Source organism: Pteropus medius, unplaced genomic scaffold (genome assembly GCF_902729225.1).
Source record: "Pteropus medius unplaced genomic scaffold, Ma_sr-lr_union100, whole genome shotgun sequence".
Lineage (NCBI taxonomy): Eukaryota > Metazoa > Chordata > Mammalia > Chiroptera > Pteropodidae > Pteropus > Pteropus medius.
In genome coordinates this window covers 1,901,668-1,923,094 of record NW_024351735.1, presented here as the reverse complement: position 1 = coordinate 1,923,094, position 21,427 = coordinate 1,901,668, and the positions used below count along the sequence as shown (strand labels likewise).

General features: G+C 35.5%; 1 protein-coding gene across 7 annotated transcripts in view; it reads right to left on the bottom strand.

Annotated features, from left to right (window-relative positions):
- The window catches only part of GTF2E2 (general transcription factor IIE subunit 2), an 80,813-nt gene that overhangs the window by 22,094 nt on the left and 37,292 nt on the right, over positions 1-21,427 (bottom strand). For 4 of the 7 annotated variants that reach the window (XM_039846444.1, XM_039846441.1, XM_039846440.1 and 1 more), the window contains 3 exons: positions 19,640-19,733; positions 5,950-6,065; positions 4,145-4,669 (listed from right to left, as the gene is read on the bottom strand). In XM_039846444.1, coding sequence (XP_039702378.1) covers positions 4,550-4,669; positions 5,950-6,065; positions 19,640-19,733 — 330 coding nt within the window. In that variant the 3' untranslated portion in view covers positions 4,145-4,549. Of the gene's footprint in view, positions 1-4,144; positions 4,670-5,949; positions 6,066-19,639; positions 19,734-21,427 lie in introns of those variants that run through there. The other 3 variants (XM_039846445.1, XM_039846446.1, XM_039846447.1) reach the window with 1 other exon arrangement.

Here is a 21,427-nt window from a genome sequence, read left to right as displayed (position 1 = left end):
AAGAACTAAATGAAACAGAATAGGAAAGATTAACAAAACTAAGAGTTGGTTCTTTGAAAAGATAAACAAAATTAACAAACCTTTAGCTAGACATATTGAAGAAAAAAGGACCCAAATCAACAAAATTATGAATTAAAATGGAAACATTACAACTGATACCAAAGAAATACAAAGGATCACAAGAGGCTACTATGCTACAACTATATTCTAAAAAACTGGACAATATGGAATGAAAAAATTCTTAGAAACAAAATCTACTAAGACTGAATCAGGAAGAAACAGAAAATCTGAAGAGAACAATTACTAGTAAAGAGACTGAATCAGTAATCAAAAACCTCCCTTTGAAGAAAAGCTCTGGACCAGATGATTTCACAGGTGAATTTTACCAAACATTTAAAGAATTATGTCAATCCTTATCAAACTCTTCCAAAAAAAATCAAAGAGGAGGGAATATTCATTTTATGAGGCCTGGATTACCCTGATATTAAAGCTGAAAAAGGATACTACCAGAAAACTACAGACCACTGTCCCTCATGAATATAGATGTTAAAATTCTCAACAATATACTAGGAAATGAAATTCAAAAGCACATTAAAAAGATCATTCGCCATGATCAAATGGGATTTATACCTAGGATGCAAGAATGCTTCAATGTATGCAAATCAATGTGATACATCACATTAACAGAATAAAAGTAAAAAGGTCCTATTATTTCAATAGATGTAGAAAAAGCATTTGACAAAATTCAACACCTATTCATGATAAAAATTCTTAACAAAGGGAATATACTTCAACATAATAAAGACCATACATGACAAGCCCACAGCTAATATCATTCAATGGTGAAAGGATGACAACTTTTTCTCTAAGATCAGGAACAAGGGAGCTCACTCTCATCATTCTTATTCAACATAGTACAGAAAGTCCTAACCAAAGCAATCAGGCAAGAAAAAGAAATAAAAGGTACCAGAATTGTAAAGAAGTAAAACTGTCTCTATTTCCAGATGACATGATTTTATATATAGGAAATCCTAAAGAATCCACCAAAAAACTGTTAGATCTAATCAATGAATTCAGTAAAACTGCAGCATACAAAATTAACATACAAAATCAGGAGCATTCCTAACACTAACAACTTAACTGAAAAAGAAATAAAGAAAACAATCCCATTTACAATAACATCAAAAAACAATATAAAATGCTTAGAAATAAATTTATCTAAGGAAGTAAAAGATCTCCATACTGAAAACTATAAGACATTTATGGAGGAAATCAAAGAAGACACAAATAAATAGAAAGGTATTCTGTGTTTATGGACTGAAGGTATATTCTTTATATATCCATACTACCCAAAGATATTTACAGATTCAATGCAATCCCTATCAAAATTCCAATGGCACTTCCTACAGAAGTAGAAAAAACAATCCAAAATTTATATGAAACCACAAAAGACCCCAAAATAGCCAAAGCAATTCCAAGAAAGAAGAATAAAGCAGGAAGCATCACATTTTCTCATTTCAAGTTGTTATATTATAAAGCCAGAGTTACCTAAGGCCAGAAACCACAAAACTCCTAGAGGAAAACATAGCAAAAAAGCTTCTTGACATGGGTATTGGCAATGATTTTTACATATGACACCTACATCACAAGCGAAAAAATAAAACATAGACAAGTGAGACTACATCCAACTAAAAAGTTTCTGCACAGCAAAAAATGTTAACAAAATGAAAAGACAACGTATAGAATGGGAAAACGTATTTGCAAACCATGTATCTGATAAGGGGTTACTAACCAAAATATATAAAGAACTTATAAAATTTAATAGCAAAAAAGCACTGCTGTATGGGCAAAGGACCTGAATAGACTTTTCTCCAAAGAAGATACACAGATGACCAACCAGTACATTAAAAGATGTTCAATAACACTCATCATTAGGGAAATGCAAATCAAAACTATAAGATATCCCCTCATGCCTGTTAGAATGGTTGGCATCAAAAAGACAAGAGACGTGCCCAATCTCATCTGATCTCAGAAGCTAAGCAGGGTCAGACCTGGTCAGTACCTGGATGAGAGACCACCTAGGAATACCAGGTGCTATAGGCGTAAAAAAAAAAAACAATTTAAAATTTTAAAAAAATAAGACAAGAGAAAACAAATGCTGGCAAGATGTGGAAGAATGGGGAACCCTTGTACACTGTTGGTGGAACTGTAAACTGGTACAGCCACTGTGGAAAACAATTAAAAGTAGAACCACCCTATAATCCAACAATTCCACTTCTGGAAATATAGCCAAAGAAAATGAAAACACTATGTTGAATGGATATATGCATCCTCATGCTCATAGCAGCATTATTTACAACAGCCAAGACATGGAAACAACTAAGTGTCCACTGCCAGATGAATGGATAAAGAAGATGGGGGCGGCGGCAAGCGTGCACATGATGGATTATTTAACCATAAAGGAAATCCTGCCATTTGCAACAACATGCATGGACTTTGAGGACATTATGCTAAATGAAATAAATCAGGCAGAGAAACACAACTGCGGTATGATCTCATATGTGGAATCTAAAAACAAACAAACTAACCACATTCATCGAAAAAGAGATCAAATTTGTGGTTACCAGAGGTGGGAGGTGGGGAAGAGAGGAAATTAGATGATGGTGGTCAAAAGGTACAAATTTCCAGTTATAAGACAAGCACAAAGGATATAACGTACAACACAGTGACTGTAGTTAACACAAAGTTAAGAAAGTTAAGAGAGTAAATCCTAAGATTTCTCATCACAAAGAAAACAATTGTTTTATATTTATATGATGGTGGATGTTAACTTATTGTGCTAATCATTTCATGATATAGGTAAGTCAAATCATTATGCTGTACACTTTAAATTTATACAGTGCTGTATTGTCAATGATATTTCAATAAAATTGGAAAAAACAACAGGATGGTAGGGCTAGATCACAAAAAGTAGGCATACTCGGAGATAAGCTAGCTCCAGGTTTTTACAGAAAACTAGTTTTATACCATAAGACATTGGTATGGTAACAAAACACTTCTGATACAAATCTACACAGGTTGAGTTTCTCATGTTCTAATTCTTGTGGGGAGCCTCAGTTTTACATCTTCTCATGCCATGTTTTGGGGCTTAGATGTGAAAAAGAGGTAAGCAGTAACACTGTAAATGTAGGTGAGAAGTAAATAGAAGAGATAAAAAGAACTAAAGCAGCAAAAAGGGTTCCTTGTCATCTGCACGAAGCACTTACTGCTTTGGATTACCAGTATATCTTTTTTGAGAATACCAAATTTTGTCTTTATAATCCACTACAACTTTAACTTGTGACATGAGGACTATAATGATGAACCCAAAGAATCACCACAGACCATATCACAAGTATAGGTAAGGAAAATGTTTAGTTTGCCACAGAAGGCTGGAATAACCACACAGATTTCCTATAATTTACCAACAACTCTTAAGAACTCATGTATTTAATAAAGGTTCTCATGAGGTGGTGGCTCCATAGTGTAATGGTTAGCACATCTGCTTTACATGCAAAAGGTCCAGGGTTCGCGCCCCAGGTGGAGCCACGGACCATACCTCTGGTGTGCCAGGGGCGCCAGGCCCCAGGTGCACACCACGAGCACATGGGAGGAGACGCCTCGCCTTCAGAGATCAGTTCTTAAGGGGAGACGGCAACATCCGTAGGTCAGAGTTGGAAGTGGGGGCGGGGGGGGTGAGGGAAAAAAAATAGTGGCTCTCATGAGCTTGACCAGTGATGGAGAAATAAAGGAACTCTTCACCAGAAGAGCCCCATGAGGGTTGGGATATAAAGCTGATATTCAGGTTGGCAAGAAGACTCTATTCATCTTTGATAGCATGAGACTATGACTTGCAAAATCCAAGAGGCTAAATACTAATTTATCCTTTTAAAAAAAAACATTAAACATCACATGTAGTGCATCTCTATTGCTTCACTAGCAAACAAGAGGCACATTTTGTGTCCAAATGTGAAATCTGTATGCTCAGCAACATGACACAGATCACAGTCTCCAACAATATCTCAAACACACACCCTGTGTGAGTTAAAGATGGAAGCTGCTAACTACTACTGCCAAGAAGGAGAAAATTGAATTTACTAACTTCTTAGAACTCCTTCTACAATGATTTTATTATAAATATGTTCTTTTGGAATAAATGAATATTGCATTCAAGACTATTCGCAAACTTGTTCTGAAATAATAAAAGAGAAAAAATAGAACCAGGAACCACTGAAAAGTAGAGATAAATAGCAAAGACACCTGCATGCCGTGCTAAGTGACTTTCCTCCAAGAAGTAACGGAGGTTAACAGGGAATATCACATTTCTCATTAGCCTATTCAGTTAAAATAAGCTTTGAGTTTGGTAATTTGCATTTGTTCTGTAAACTGAACTGCTTTTTTCCTCAGTCCTAAGCAGCAGAATGGGAAGACAGTCAGTCTTCAGATCCCAGTATCAACAAGAAAGATCTTGACTTTTTATGTGTAACTCTTTGCTCACCTACAAAACTGTTCACTGTTTGCCAGGAGCAACATCAGAATAGTCCTGCAGCACCCCAGCCAGGTGTTCATTATGAGTCTTAAACCGTCGCTTCTTCTGTGAAGCAGGCTTTTTCCTTCTCTGAATAGGGGCCTGCAGGAAAAGGTAAAAAAAAAAAAAAAGCTACTCAGAGGGATAATGTGGTAAAGAATAACTAAGGATGCCCAGAAACCAGCAGCAAAGAGATGTGGCAACGACCTGTTTTTTTGCTATGTAGTCCAGCTCCATACACACCATTCCACAGCACACTCCCAACTGAAAATAAGAACCAGTGTTTTCTGTTATGGAGACGTGGATACCTCCACCAGGAATAAATGGGCTGGCACAAAAACATATCAGAACTATTCCAGGCACTAAGTGGATAATAAGAGAGGTGGTAAAGCTCTTTATTTTTCATCATTATTATCTGGTCTAAAAATATATCTATCATTAACTAATAAAAAAAGACCTCATGTAAATAGGGCTCAACATAGAAATATGGCAAAACTGGGAAGTGGATGGGCACATGAAGATTTGTTACTGTTCTGTATTCTTTTCAGTATACCTGAAATATTAATGCATGATAAAATCAACAAGCTAAACAAGGACAGGAAACCATAAAGTGCTGCAATTACACTAATTCATGGAGATCACTGGCAATAAACCTTCCATTTTAATGAGTCCTAAAAAATTCACTGAATCTCTCTCTCTCTCTCTCTCTCTCTCACACACACACACACGAAAAATCGGAAAAGGTAAGTTACACCGCCTGATGGTGAACATGGAAAAGAGAGAAAGAGGTACAGCTGCTAGACTCTAGAGTGGCTGGTGAATTATTCCTCATTCAGGCTTTGTCCTTAGACTAACAGTTGATTAGCTTGTACAAGGCAATTTACAAGTCTTCATTCCATTACAAATCCCTCATCTGAGCAGGATTTGGGGCTACGAGGACAGTATGTGGTTCCTAAGGGATCAGGGCTAAGGAAGACCTGGGCACCAAGACTACTGGGCTCACTGGAGCAAGGGGGAGGGGAGCACAACTAAAGCCTTAAAGGCCAAGATGACAAAGCAGGCTCCTGGTTAGAGACTGGGAGGCCAACATGTGGGCAGTAGGAGAAATTCAGTATGGCTAGAGATTGAGAGTAGCCACTGCCAGGACTGGGGCTGGATGGCAAAAACTCTCTCATGCCTGGGGAGCAGCACTGAGGGCACAGAGATCTTCTGGCTCTCAATAAATCCTACATGATCTGGTTTGCAACTGACCAAGGTGAATGGATTAGGACACAGAAAAAACTGGAAGAGAGAACTGACAACCTGCTCTTAAAAGAGAATAGAAAGCAGGCAAACAGTTTATAAAGAACAGAGGATTACATTTTTTTCTAGCAATTACATACCACCTTCTTTGGTCCAGACTCCTGCATAGAAGAAATACCCTGTCGCTTCAGATATTCTTCAATTTTCTCCTCGTCCATTGAATCCACAGTGACACTCCTCCACAGTTTCTGAAACTCTATGCCAACAAGATGATAGTTATTTTACAATAGGTGTTTACAAGCAACGACATCTCAGAGATCAAAATCCAGGCTTCAATATTATCTCCTCTGGTTGACATTAGCACAACTGAGATTTCATTATAAAAACAAAGGAAGTAAGACATCAACATTCAAGGGCCTGAGAACACGAACTGCAACTGCATCATTACACGCCACATCGGTAGTATTCTATTTTTAGTCTAGTAAATGAAGGACCATATGCTTAAAGCCTCCCTGCTTTCCTGAGAACAAAGGCAGTCGACACTCTCCTTTTATTCCAAAAATCGGTTCTCTCCATAGTTCAAATTCCTGCTCATCTCTCCTGAGCTCAGTATACTCCACTTTCTCTTCTATTGGTAAGAACACACACACAGGGAGATGGGGAACCAAAGTTTTATACTGGAACAAGGAGCTGTGACAGTTTACAGGTGACCCTTGAACAACAAGTGTTTGAACTGCACAGGTCCAATTATACACAAATTTTTTTAAATAAATATATTTAAAAAAATTTGGAGATCTGCAACAATTTGAAAAAAACTCGCAGATAAACCTTACGATTTTAATAACATTTTCTTTTCTCTAGCTTATTTTATTGTAAGAATATAGTATATAACACATACAACATACAAAATACGTATTAACTGACTGCTTTTGTTATCAATAAGGCTTCCAGTCAATAGTTGGCTATTAGTACTTAAGTTTGGGGGGAGTCAAAAGTTACACTCAGCTTTTCGACTGTGTGGGTATTGGCGCTCCTAGTTCCCACGCTGTTCTAACGTCAAGTAAAATTATCCCAGTTCACATGTAGTGTAAAGATGTGCTTTTCCTTGTTTTTTACCCCACATTTTTTTGAAAGCAGCATATCATCTTCTGTAGGACAGTTGAGACTAAGGTAAATAGTTTTCATGCCTGGAGATATGGACACACCTTTCCTTCTCCTAGGCCTTTAGCATGTGGAGGGGGGTCATTCTACTGTTAGGACAAGAGCTTGGTTTGGAATCTGTTGCTGCTATGGTTACCCATAATGCACCACAGGCTTCAAATTCCTCTAGCCGTACCTGTGCTTAGGGTAGAGGCTCATTTGGCAGAAGGTTTTTCTCAGTGTTTGCTCAACCTGTGGTTTTATGTCTTCCTTTTATGCTCCACTTAGGATGGTCTGTCTGCTGCTATGCTCTTGTGCCTCTTGGATTCCACTGTTACTTGTTAATCGACATCTGTTAGCCTGGTATGGGGGCAAGAGTTCTCTGATATTCTGATTAAGCCTCCATCTTAGGAAAGCGCTGTGTTCCCTGGTGTCTGGGGATCAGCCTTCTCAAATGTTCCTGCTCTGCCTCCTCTGCTAAAGTTCTGGACCCGACACATATTCCTGGCCCTTTCTTGGGGGTAGAAGATTTTCTTTCTGTTCCCTTCCCACACCAATTTAAGACTTTTGTCTAAAAGAAGGAGGTGAGGAGAAAGATTTAGACAGAGTTTTATGTCCTTCCTGAAGCATCTACTGTTCCCCATCCCCAGACCCATCCAACAAGGGCAGTATCCCCAGCCCAAGCCTCTGTCTTTTTTTTGTAAGTATCCACTGAAGTCTATAGAGATGGGTACAAATTCCCATGTGTCTGCAGCCCCCGGGAGTTCTATATTCTCTTGCTAGTCCACACTAAGCCTTTAGCAGTTCATTAAAAAATTCAGCTGAATACTCTGAGAGGTGTTCATTTTGTCTGTCCTGGGTAAACAAGAGCTTCCATCTCATCTTTTCTTAGAGGTAGCTAGCTGTCTTTCCTTAGATTTCAGGATAGGTGGTGGCCCTGCAACCTTAGCACTCTGACAGGTTCAAGAAAACTATAAGTTTGCAGCTGTATACAGTTTACTGTTGTTGTAAGGGTGGGAACAATGCTTTTTCCAGCTTTCTCCATTCTAAGTGAAAGTCAGAAGTTGCCAACTACCTACTTTTTATCCAAACTTTAAGAACAATATGATTAATGTAACTAGTTTTGTTCACTGTGAGTAAGTATATGAGAGAGAAAATAGCTTCAGGTTGAACTTCCAAGTCAGCAAAAAAAACATTCCTCTAATTCCAAGAAAGCACACAAAATTGTTTTAAAATGTATACCATAACCAGAATTTTACGCGTCAGATTTACCATAGCTATTGAAGGAAGTGTGTCACACATACAAAAAAAATAGTTCTGGTATTTTAACCAGATTTGTTAAATTATATGAACATGTAAAAATTGTATTCATTAATTAGAATTAAGTGTTACACGACATAACTGAATACTAATTAAGCTGTATACTTTTCTCCACATAACGAAAAGGTAGAGAATAAAAGTGCGTATGATAAAAACACCTTTTACTCAATGGTAAATTTTATTCAGTACACTTTTTACCAAGCCTCTGTTACCAGCATTGCAAAATTTCAGTTCCTTGAAAACTGAAACTACTTTGACTTTCTACTTGATATGTACAGAGCTTATATACATACTTTAGGCCTCTTATAACATATTACGAAGGCAATAATACCTACTAGAATAGTGACAATAGCAATGGTCTGGAAAGATAATCTGTATATTAATATACCACCAAAAAATATATACAACACTATAAATTTTCATGGCACAATGGAAATGCAAGTATATTAAAACAAAATTTAACTCTCTTTTGCTAAAAGAAATGTCACTGGAACTATTTTCAGAGGAAAAATCCCTAAATAAAACATTTCTACTTTAATCCTTGCCCCTCCCAATAAAACATTTCTACTTTAATCCTTGCCTTTCCTTAGCTCAATGCTGCTGCAGCATTTAAATATTACATCTACTACATAAATGTATTACCACTGCATAAATACTTAAGATGAACACTGGAAGGCAAGGCCTAATTTTAGAGGCAAGATCTCACAGGATACCAAGTCTAATTACTTTTTAATGTATGTGAGGAAAGAAAATGCTTGGCTGACAGAAGTACTAAGAGAAATAATTTGGTTTTAATTTCATAAAAATCACTGCAAGAAAATATAAAATAAAAAAATAATCTTTATTTTGTATGAGGCTGGCAAAGTCAACTAAAAACATCCAGTACTGGTTTGAATAAAGAAATGGATACCTTCTCCACAAATACAGAGGACAACTGGTGATAGCCAGAGGGGAGGGGGGTTGGAGGGCTGGGAGAATGGGGCAAAAAGTTAAAGAAGTACAGATTAGTAGTTGATAGATTGTCACAGGAATGGGGAGCACGGCATAGGGAATGCAGTTAGCATTAATGTAAGGGCTACATGGAGAGCCAGAGGAGAGAAAGAGCAATTAGGGGGATCATTTTATAAACTATATAAATGTCTAACCAATGTACTGTATACTTGAAACTAATAATAAAATTAAGTTTTTTTAAAAAAAAAAGAAAGAAAAATGGATACCTTCTCATATACTGCTGTGAAGGGATAAACTGGTCCAAAGAATTGGTTCGAACTTTACAATAAGTATTAGGCAAACTGTTGAATATTTTTTAAATATGCCTTGTTTCTACCCAACAATTCTAAAGAAAACTACAATAAGGAGATAATCAGACAAGTGAGCATATATTTATGTGCAAGAATATTCTTTATAATAGCATATAGAAAAAATTTTTTTAAAACTACATTTCTATCTGCGGAACATCAGAAAAATTGTTTTCAAGTATATCCATATACTTGGATATATAGTGGAACACCATATAGCCATTAAAAAATAATGACCCAAAACAGCATCAAAGCCCCGGAAAGTAGCTACTGGGAGGAGTCCTGAATTCTAAGGATAAAGTTGAAATTATTTAACTTTCCAGGCAGAAAAGAACAAGTTACAAGCAACAGGGGAAAAGTCAGACTGTCATTGGATTTATTACCACCAACAAATATAATGTAACTGCAAAAGTTCAGTAGAAATGTAGCCTCAGACTGTAAAAGTTGTTCTGTTTCTTTTCTAACTAAATGCAAAACTACAGACTCACTGAGTCAATCATGAGACAGCTCAGTAAATGTAAACAAGTTACAAGATAAGTAAGATTAAAACACTTAGTATTTTGGTACTATTTTATATTTTCAATTCTACTAATAAGAGCTAACATTACTGTTACCATTATTCTATGTGCCAAGTTCTGTTCCAAGTTCTAAGCACTTTTATTATATTAACTCGTTTAATCCTTGTAAGGACCATGAGGTACAAATACCATTATTCCTATTTTACAGATGAGAAATCTCAGAGAAGGGTTAAGTATCTTGCCTAAGCTAGTCAGGAGCAGAGCTAAGATTTAAAATTACAGTTTGACTACTCAGACATCCTCTTGACCACTGCATTTATATTACCTCTAAATGAATAAGATCCTGACTTAAGGAAACATTAAGTGCCTTTGTGAAATAAGATGTATACCTATGTCCAGGTACTCTGTGTCCACTTATCAATTTGGTTTTTTAAACTGCTTTATAATAAATTCTTTCCTTATTTGTGTTATGTCTCATTTTAGGACATTTCTTTCTATTATAGATAGAATAAAGGATGAATTTTCAGTGGCTGAAAGCTTGCCCACATATTTCTTTCTGATGGCTAAAACTGCCACCTAGTGGACTAAAACAAAAATCTTTATCAATATGATCGACAGTAAATACAAAAAAGAAGTCGAAAAGAAAGAAAAAAAGATCAACATTAAGATATATATTAATTTCCAATGGTCTTCTATGGAAATACACATGATTTACATGATTAACAAAAACTAAGTTTTTTAAAATCAGTGATTTATAGAATACTAACATTTTCAACTAAAAGAACAATGCCTTACTCCTGAGGTTCCTGCGGGTAACTGTTCTTCCCAGGGCCTAACAGCACTATTTGAACACCACAATGACAATATGTGGCATGTTGTACTATATGTCTTCCCATGTCACTCATTCCCCAGCCTGTAAGCTCAAGGACAGAAACCTTATTCACTTTGATATCCCTTGTATCAATGAATGTGCTAAATGCAAGACTGCATGAAAAGTTTAAAGAAAATATATCTTAATTTTTCTGTTTTATAAACATAAGCTGTACCTTCAATTCTCAACACAGGCAATTTGGTAATGTCTGGAGACATTTTTGATTGTCGTAATATGGGGGAAGGTATATTACTGTCATCTAAAGAAACCAGGGATGCTGCTAAACATCTTATAGTGACAACCTGACACTAAAAAAATTATCCAGCACCAAATATCAATAATGCCAAGGTTGAAAAACCCTGCTTACTCCCAACCATCTTTCCTAGAAAGTATACAAATTAATGAAAAATATCGATTTACGATAAACTAAGCCTAGAAGGCAATTCCATTTTATATATATAAACAAATTATTTTTATACTGATTTAATGCACACTGGATTTTCTGGAAAAATATAATGTATAATTTATGTAGAATATAGTATTAACCTTTGTCAATCACAGAAAAGCTGCATTTTGCATTTTTCAGATCTTTACAAAGAATTCTTCATCACTTAAGTAAAACACCAATTACAGTATATAAGTTGCCAATGCATCACACCTGTATTAGTCTATCTGCAGCTACTATGTTGTGGATGGAAAGGGGGTTCAATGGAAAGTAACATCACAGGGCATTCCTAACTGGGCAGGTCATGGTGGAGAAACATTCAACTTCGTTTCGTAAAAGTTTTTTCTTTGCCTTAAGCCAGCCCTGTCCATTGTTTTTGTGCATCCAGGTTCACACCCCTTTAAAATGCCTCTTTTGAGACCTTTCCTTCTAAAGCCTGAGGACCCTTCAGACCCCTCCTTCTAAAGTGTGACCACCTTCAGAACACAGAATCTTGTTAACTATTCTGTAAATCAATTCCCACCTTGCTTTCTCTTACTTTCATGTAATTTTCCTTAATTCCAAATGCATAACTGAAGCTGCAAACTGTCATTTCTTGAAAGCATTTTATCTCAGTCTGTTGAGATTCTGCTTTCAGGTGTATCCTGTTTGCCTCAAATAAATTCTTATAAAAACTCTCTACAGGTTTGGACATTTCTTATATCAACAACCCCTCACATATAGCAAAATGAGGCCTATAACAGGAAATCAATGAATATTTGTTGGAACTCCCAGGTTGGTGAACACATGAAGATGTGGGGAGAATGACAAACTCCAAAAGAGTATGGAAGCTCCATGCCCCTTCCCACATGCTTTGCCACATGTATCCCTTCCATCTAGCCATACTTGAGTTATATACTTTCACAATAAGCCAGTAATCTAGTCTCTTGAATGCTCTCTCTTGAGACACTCCCTCTCAGCAATCAGCCACCATTCTGTAAGAAGCCCAAGTCATAAAGAGAAATCCAAGTCACTCTGGAGAAGCCCAACCAAACTCTCAGCCAGCAGCCATCAACTGCCTTCCAACCTGGATATCAAGTCCAGTTGAGCCTTCAGCCTCAGCAGCAAACACGATTGCTCAGTTGAGCACAAACATGGAACCAAGACAGAAATTAATGTTTTTAAGCCACTAAATTTGGGGTAAGTTGTTACACAGCAATGGATAACTAGAATATCTTCTTATTCAATCATTTGCTGTTTCTGTTTAATATCCTTACCAAATGTATATACATATCATTAATATAATTTTGCAAACAAATATTTGTTGAAAAAAATGGATTCATAAATAAACAATAGATTGGAACAAAAATCTCAGAAAGTGTCAACTACAGAGTAAAAAGAGAAAAGTTGATAAACTGATACCTAGAAATTTAAGTAAATTAAATATATAAAGAGAACCACTTCATATATATATATATATACACACAAAACACTTCCCCTAATCATACAATTTCCAAATGGGGAGAATACATCATCTGGTAAAGATATTAAATAAAAATGGCACTTAGAACTTATTCGAAAAGTTAAAACCAACTGTATGCTATCTACAAAAGAAATACATATAATGAAGACAGGTATAACTTTTTTTAAATGGACAAAAATATATCAAAATTTTTTTAAAAGGTACAAGGGTTTTAAGATAGTAAGATGAGATAATGCTGGACTTCAAGTAAATTCATATGACCAATAGAGATACTTTATAATGATTACAGATGCAATCTTTAAACTGTGACTGTTAAGAATGCCTATAAACCAAAAACTCTGCAGGAAAATATATAAAGCAGTTAACTATAGAAAATACCGGCAAAATTCACAAAAATATAAAAGCAATGTGAGATTTTAACATTTACTCCATCGTTGCTCAGATCAAGTAGCAAAAAACTACTATGTAAACAGTTATCTGATTATATTTTCCCTTAAACAAAAACACAACTAAAGTCAATTAGGTAAATCAATAGCTAGCATAACAAAGAAATAAGGGAGAAAGCCCAAACAAAAGTTAGCAATAGAAGGGAAAATAAGAGAAAAAAAGTTAAGCAAGTTCTAGACCACACTCCGCAAAAACTATACTTCATTAAACCTGAATATTAAATATAATTTTGTAGGAAAACACAAATTACAAAAATTAATTCACAAGACAGAGAACTTAAATAAGGACACAGCCAAGAAGATATTGAGAATGTTGTTTAAACTTTTAGCCAAAACGGCGTTGTAGGAAACTGCTTGCCTCTTCCCACGACCGCATCAAAACTAAACTACAGAACAACCATCACTGAAAACCGCCTGAAGTCTAGCTGAACAGAAGTCCAATAACTAAGGATAAATAGAAGAAGCCACATAGAGATTGGTAGGAAGGGCAGAGACACCCAACAAGCTGGTTTAACACCCATGTGTGGCAGTTAAAAACAGGGAGGGCTATCTCTGGCTGCAAAGGTCTCCCATGAGGGGTGAGGGGTCCCAACCCCACACCAGGTTTTCACAATCAGAAATTAAGGGGACTTGTCTCCCCAGAGTTCCAGTGCTGGAGAAGTCCTCATAACTTCTGGCTGTGAAAACCAGCGGAGACTGTAGATGAGTGAGACAGATGGCTGCTGGAGTTCCAGGGGCTCCTCTTAAAAAACCCATATATAGACTTACTGGCTGATAGACTCACTCACACTGAGCTCCAATGCTGGGGCAGCAACTCAAAAAGAGCCAGGGACATACGGGAAGGAACTGAATTGTCTGGCTTCAGGGTGAAAGCTAGAGGGGAAGCTTCCTCCCAGGCAGAAATGCTGGCAGAGGGCACTGTTCCTTTGTTGAGCCATCCTCTGCCCAACTGGCATACACAGACAGCCACCATATCTGAATCTCCATCAACCTGGCTAACACAAGGTGCCCTGCCCTGGTGATTCCCTGAGATTCTGCCCCAGCCAACTTGGGGGCCCACTCAAACAGCTTCCAGTGGCTTTTCCATACAAATGGCCCATGTTACGGACAGTAATCTGACTCATGTTACGAACTTTCTTAAAATCTCTAATGTTCGCAAACCTCAAACAAGCAGCATCTGGCCTCAGTGTGCTCTGTACCTCTTGCTAAGCAGCCTTGAGCCCAGCACTAGCAGTAGCCAGCCTCAGTTTAAAGCTTAGCCTCTCCCAGGTACCTTTAAGCCCAGCACAACTGGCGAACATCGACAGATCACTTCTTAGCTCACACCAAGTGGCCCTGGGCTACGCACAGGCAGCAGCTATCCTTAGTCTGCACCAAGAACTCCTCCCAAAAGGCCCCAGAACACACCCATCCAGTGCCCACACTAGAGCACCACCCAACCAACTCCACAAATGACACACCCAAAAGACAGACTCAGCAGGCACCAGAGCCCCAATAAAGTGATTCCTGTTCCATATGGTCAGCCCCTTCATGACAGTTCCTCCACTGTAGTCACACAATCCTCACAACCAATTAGAACTAAGGGTCAATCCCTCCCAATGACATGTCAACAGCAATGAAGGCTGCCTCAGGTGACCAAGGAGACTGTACTACTGGGTCCCACAGGGCACCTACTACATAAGGCCACTCCACCAAGATCGAGAAACAGAGCAGCTCTATATAATACAAAGAAACAAACATGGAAGCAGCCAAAACAAGGAGACAAAGAAACATGTCCCAAATGAAATAATAAAACAAAACTCCAGAAAAAGAACTAAAGAAAATGGAGACGAACAATCTACCAGGTGTAGAGTTCAAAACACTAGTTATAAGGATGCTGAATGATCTCAGTGAGAATTTCAACAAAGAGATAGGAAATATAAAAAGATAGAAAGCATAAGAAAGAACCAATCAGAACTGAAGAATTCAATAATTGAAATGAAGACTACATTAGAGATAATCAATAGCAGATTGGATGAAGCAGAGGGCTGAATCAGTAATTCGGAAGATAGGATAGCAGAAAACACCCAATCCGAATGGCAAAAAGAAAAAGGAATCCAAAAAAATGAGAATAGTTTAAGGGGCCTCTAGGACAACATCAAGCATACCGACATTCACAAAGAGCAAGAACAAAGAAGTGAAAATCTATTTGAAGAAATAATGGAAAACTTTCCTAACCACGTGAAGGAAACAGGAATACAACCCCAGGCAGCAAAGAGAGTCTGAAAGATGATGAACCTAAAGAGACTCACACCAAGACACGTCATAATTAAAATGCCAAAGGTTAAAGACAAAGAGAGAACCTTAAAAGCAGGAAGAGAAAAGCAGCTATCTACAAGGGAGTTCCCATAAGACTGTCAGTTGACTTCTCAACAGAAACTTTGCAGGGACTGAAATGAAATATTCAAAGTGATGAAAAGCAAGAACCTACAACCAAGACTACTTTACCTAGCAAAGCTATCATTTAGAATTGAAGGACAGATAAAAGTTTCCCAGGCAAGAAAAAGCTAAAGGAGTTCATTAAGACCAAACCAGCATCACAAGAAATGTTAGGGGGACTTCTTTAAGAAGAAGAAGAAAAAAGATCAAAAATATGAATAATAAAATGGCAATAACTACATATCTATCAACAATTACTTTCAATGTAAATAAATTTAACGCTCTAATCAAAAGACATAGGGAGGCTGAATGGATAAGAAAAAAGACCTTTACATATGCTGCCTACAAAAGACTCATTTCAGATTGAAAGATACACAAAGAATGTAAAGGGATGGAAAAAGATATTTCATGAAAATGGAAATGAAAAAAAAATCTTGGGTGGCAATTCCTATACCAAACAGACTTTAAAACAAAGAGACAAAGAAGAATCCAGCAATTCTACTTCTGGGTATTTATCCTAAGAAACCCAAAACACTAATTTGAAAATGCAAATGCATCCATATATTTGTTGCAGCATTATTTACAATAGTCAAGATATGTAAGCAACCTAAGTGCTCATCAAAAGATGAATGGGTTAAGGTTAGAGTTAGTGGTACATATATACAATGAATTATTATTCAGCTATAAAAAAAGAATGAAATCTTGCCATCTGTATCAATATGGATGGACCTAGCAGGTATTCTGTAAGAGAAATAAGTTAGAGAAAGACAAATACCATATGATTTTGCTCATATGTGGAATCTAAAAAACAAATGAACAAACAAAACAGAAACTCATAGATGCAAAGAACATTCTGATGGTTGCCAGGTGGAAGAGGGTTGGGGGGAAGGGATTAAGAAGTACAAACGAGCAGTTACAAAATAGTCATGAGGATGTAAAGTATAGCATAAGACATAAGGAATACAGTCAATAATATTGTAATAACTATGTATGGTGTCAGATGGGTACTAGATCTATAGGGGTGTTACTTTATAAGTTATATAAATGTCTAATCATGTTATATACCTGAAACTAATATGTGTCAACTGTAAATGAAAAATAAAAAATTAAAAAGAATGCTGTCTAAAAAGCAACAAGTCATACATTTACAAGTGTATGCTTTCAAATTTTCAAGGAATTTGATATTCTCATAAGAAAAAAAAAAGAAACGGAGGGGTAGGGAGAGGAGGGAAAATTATACTTTTCTTTTTATGAATCTCGTATTATACCCATACCAAAACCTGAGAAAAAAACAAAAAAGGAATACTGGCCGTATTAAAGCAAAAATCCTTAAATACATTAGTAAAAAGAACCCAGAAATACATAAAGCCAAAGAATTAACTAGTTAATCTAGAAATATAAGAATGCTTCAATATTAGGAAATCTAGTAATATATTTTACCACATATTAAATAACTCAGCAACAAAGATCTTAAAATATATAAAAACTTATCAACTTACCTTCCCAATATCTTCCTGATTTATATGTCCATTTCATTAACATAAAACATAGACACATATCCAATGTGTAAGGCTATTTGTTGCAGCATTTTTAAATATTTAAAAATCCATTCATCAGTTACACCTATAAAATGGAATACTAACTCTAGCCATGCAGCATTCATTAGAGAATATCTGTAATGCAGAGAAAGTAAACTAGAAAAATAAACTTCAAACTATTTACAAAACTTATTTCTAGATGTGTGGGATTTTGCTAACAAGCATATATGCTTATTTCTCTAATCTGGAAAAAAAAAGGTGAAAATCCTCATTTGGTCTCTATCAGCCAAGTACTAAGGAGATGGGAGAATTTCAAGCCAACAAAGGCCATATAAAATAGCAAATGAAAATAGGGGTAATATTAAGGAATAGAAATAAAAGATACACAAAGAGAAAAAGGCCAAGATGATAGGGACAGAAAATACTAATGGCTGTCTATAAGGACTAGTGTGAGGATTATTGATCAAGGAATCCTAGCGTTTCACACTACACTTATGAATCTACTGCAATCTCAACACCTGCCTCAATTTAAACAATTTAAACTTACAGAACAGATATGCTTCACTATGCTGGCACCTGCAGAGTAGATTTAATACTGAATATTCCCACTAAGAAAGTTTAAGTATTTTATTTATTGAAGGTGCCAAGATAAATGATAAACTAAAATTAGTGGTGTACTATATTGGGAAGCAGAGAAGAGATAGGTGTTGGAATCAAAGATAAATCAGAACAATGCTTCAACTTGAAAAATTAAGAACATACAAGCATGTTATTTAGCAATACGGAAAAAACCATCAGAATCATCTAAAATAAAACCAGTTGTCATAAAAGAAAGAAACTGAAACTGAAGTAAGGTAAAGCACAGCTGCTTTTCATTTTCAGATTTTCTTTACTATTTGAACATGTGATACTTGTGGTAAGTTTTTTAATACTGCAGATTTTTTCAAATAGATTAACTGTTGAAGAATAAAGCAATCAGTTGTTTTTTTTTTAAACTCAGATCTTCAAGATCAAGTCCATCTTTGTTTTTTTAAAATAAATTAATTTGACAATTACAAACATTCACATAAAAGCAAAATTCCAAGTAAAGAAGAATCAAGCAAAACAAAAATTGCTAAGCCAAACTGTCCTTAAATGAGTACCTATCACTATGATGTACAGGAGTTCACTACTACTCTGTTTACGCATAGAAAACTTACCTGTCTATTAGGGAGGGCGGTATAAAAGAACTGGCATGCTTTGCAAATTTTTATTTTAATCACCAAACATTTATTGAGAACCGACTACATACAAGGTACTCTTGATCACGATTTTCACAAAAACACAACGTTCTATTTATTAAAACAAATCACGGTCAGCTAAGTAACTTCGAGTTGACTAACATGTCTATCTATAAGCACCATAAGCCTGAAGATACCTACAGCCAAATAACATGTAAGAAAAAAGCTAGGGTATTGTACAAATTACAGAATCACAATCAAGACATGTGCAGGCTACTAAAGAGACAAGACTTATAATGCATTTCTTATACAAAATTATTAATTCCATAGAGTCTCTTTTATTTAATGCCATAAAGAGTCAACATGACTACCAGGTGATCAGAGCAATAGTTTCACTATTTGGAGTCTAATATTACTGTTTTCCTCTATGAACACTTCCATATTGTTACAATATTTTGTTGTTTGTATTGTTTTGAAATTTTATAATTAAAATATTAATTTATTTTGCCTTTTTTATAAAAACAAAACTGATACAAATTTACAGTAAAAATCATATTTGCTTGTGAGAATTTCTACTTTTATAGCAAAGAAATTTCTCATGACTAAACCCATTTAATTGCTACTCCACGTGACATATACTGATGAAATATTTTAAACTAAAATCTAAACTACAGGTATCACGAATTTAGTAAAGGACAAAATATAGCTTAGTATCCAACTCTATATAATTACAAGAAAAAAAATCTCCTTCCTTATCCAATTTGATAATTGAAAGAGCAAGTTACTTAAGAGAGTATCAGTCACCAAAAAGTTTTTTCCCCAGTCTGTATCAAGCTTTCATATCAAGATATGAAGTAATATTCATAAAATAATAGAGAAATAAACTTTTTTTGGTATAAGCATAAGGAATTATAAACTGCTATACCATGACTGTAAGTATAAGTAACCTAAAATCTTTCAAATTACATATTTCAAATTCCATTTTGAGAATCAAGGTTAGATGTAGGTGTTACTAGCTCTGTTCTAAGAAATGATAATGCTAAAAAGCCAGCATTATTATAAAATTTAAGTTATAACTGTATTACATTACAAATTTTGTCACCCTAAATTGGTAACATACTTGCAAACTAAAGTATTTATACAGAAAGACTTACCTTCATCCACAGAAAACTGACAGCTCTTATCATTGAAGAAAAGAATTTTCTTCTTATCAGGACGATTTACAAATATTATTTGGTCCCCTAAAGCCTTAAAGATAAAGAAAATTTTTTCAGTTACCTCCAAATTACTTCACCCCTTCCCCCCAATTTTGGGGAGTTTTTTTTGTTGTTGTTTTTAAACAAAAGATTCCCATTTCTTTAACCCTAGTATAACATTAAGGTCCACTAGACCCAATTTTAGTTCTTGAGGTTCTTTTTTGAGCAGTTCTATCTTTAAGGATTGATATTTCAAGGCTTTTATTTTTAGAGGTCTTCCAAAGTATAAAAAAGAAAAATTATTTTTAAAAAAAACCCACTAAATTCAATATATGTGGCAATTATGATTTGGGTCCACTGGACTCTTACTCTAATCTAATAAAAATAGTAAAACCTTAATTTTTTTTTACTTTTCCTCTACCATGAAACCTTTTGCTACTTACTCATCATTATCCATCAATTATTAGCAATTATGTTTTAAAAGCTAAAATATGGAAAAAATATGAAGGAATGATTAAATCACCTAAGAGTATGATGCGACAGTGAAATAGCCACATTTCAGTTTTCTTATTGCATTTCCCAAAGTATTGCATAATCTTTCAAGATATAAAAGATGCAGAATCTGTTGTCTTTTAGTTTTCTTCAGCACAACTGACAATTCAGAATTTATTTTCTATTCCTCAGAACAATGACAAGAAAACTGACAAAAGACAGTTCACTAGTATTAATGAGAACAAGAATGCCAAAAGCCTGAGAGCAGCACTCTAGACTCTGAGGATGATGGTGAAATTCACCACAAAAACAAAGTCTCAAACTATGAGTAGTGAGTGACAATACCAGATGAATAATCTCAAGCTTAAGAAACAATGAGTGAACAACATACTTCTAAGGACATAAAGGAAATAAGGTATTTTTTTACCCAGTTATTCAACAGGAAAGACTTCATCATACATTACTGTGTGCTAAGAAGCTTTGTCATCTCACCTTGCTAAAAGGACATGTAATAACGTTCTTTCCTCTTTCTGATGTGTGTTTGCCAAAATGCACTTGATATAGAGGTTTGCTATTTTAAATTCTTATTAAAATTTCCAATAAATTATTCATAAATGACAAATATTTTTTAAAATAATAAAATAGATTTCAGTGGACACAGGTGGTAAGAACAGAATAAAAATTCTGCGTTTCAAACAATTTAGAAATAATCCTGCCTGAAAATGAAACGGATTGTGTCTTCTGGGACCCCTTCAGCTCTAATCCTTAGAAAACAGAGCCACTAAAGATAGACCTAAGCACACTTAACTGTTAAGCTAAGATTCAGCAGAGTCCTATATTTTAACTTACTATACAGTGCACAATTTATAAGCTCAGATCACATATTTGCAAGATTTGTGAAGGTTGTTTAAGTTTAGACACCTTTTCTTATTTTTTTTTTTTTAAATTTAGAAATTTTTAAGTTAAAAATCTTATAAGGGTTCTGCTTCTGGTAATGGCCCAATAGTTCATAAAGGGCCAACCCTCCCACAGAAAACTACTATAAACTCTAGACAAGACATTTTTAAAGTAAAAGGGCTAAAAGAACAACAGAACTACCATATGCCACCTACTGCAAAGAAGGCAAAGTTTGGACTTTGAGTCTAGCCAAGGTAACTGACCACTTAAAAACAAACGAAAACACCCTTTGAAGGAATGCAACAGAATCCTGAGTCTTTACATATATAATTCACAATGTTCAACACACAACAGAAA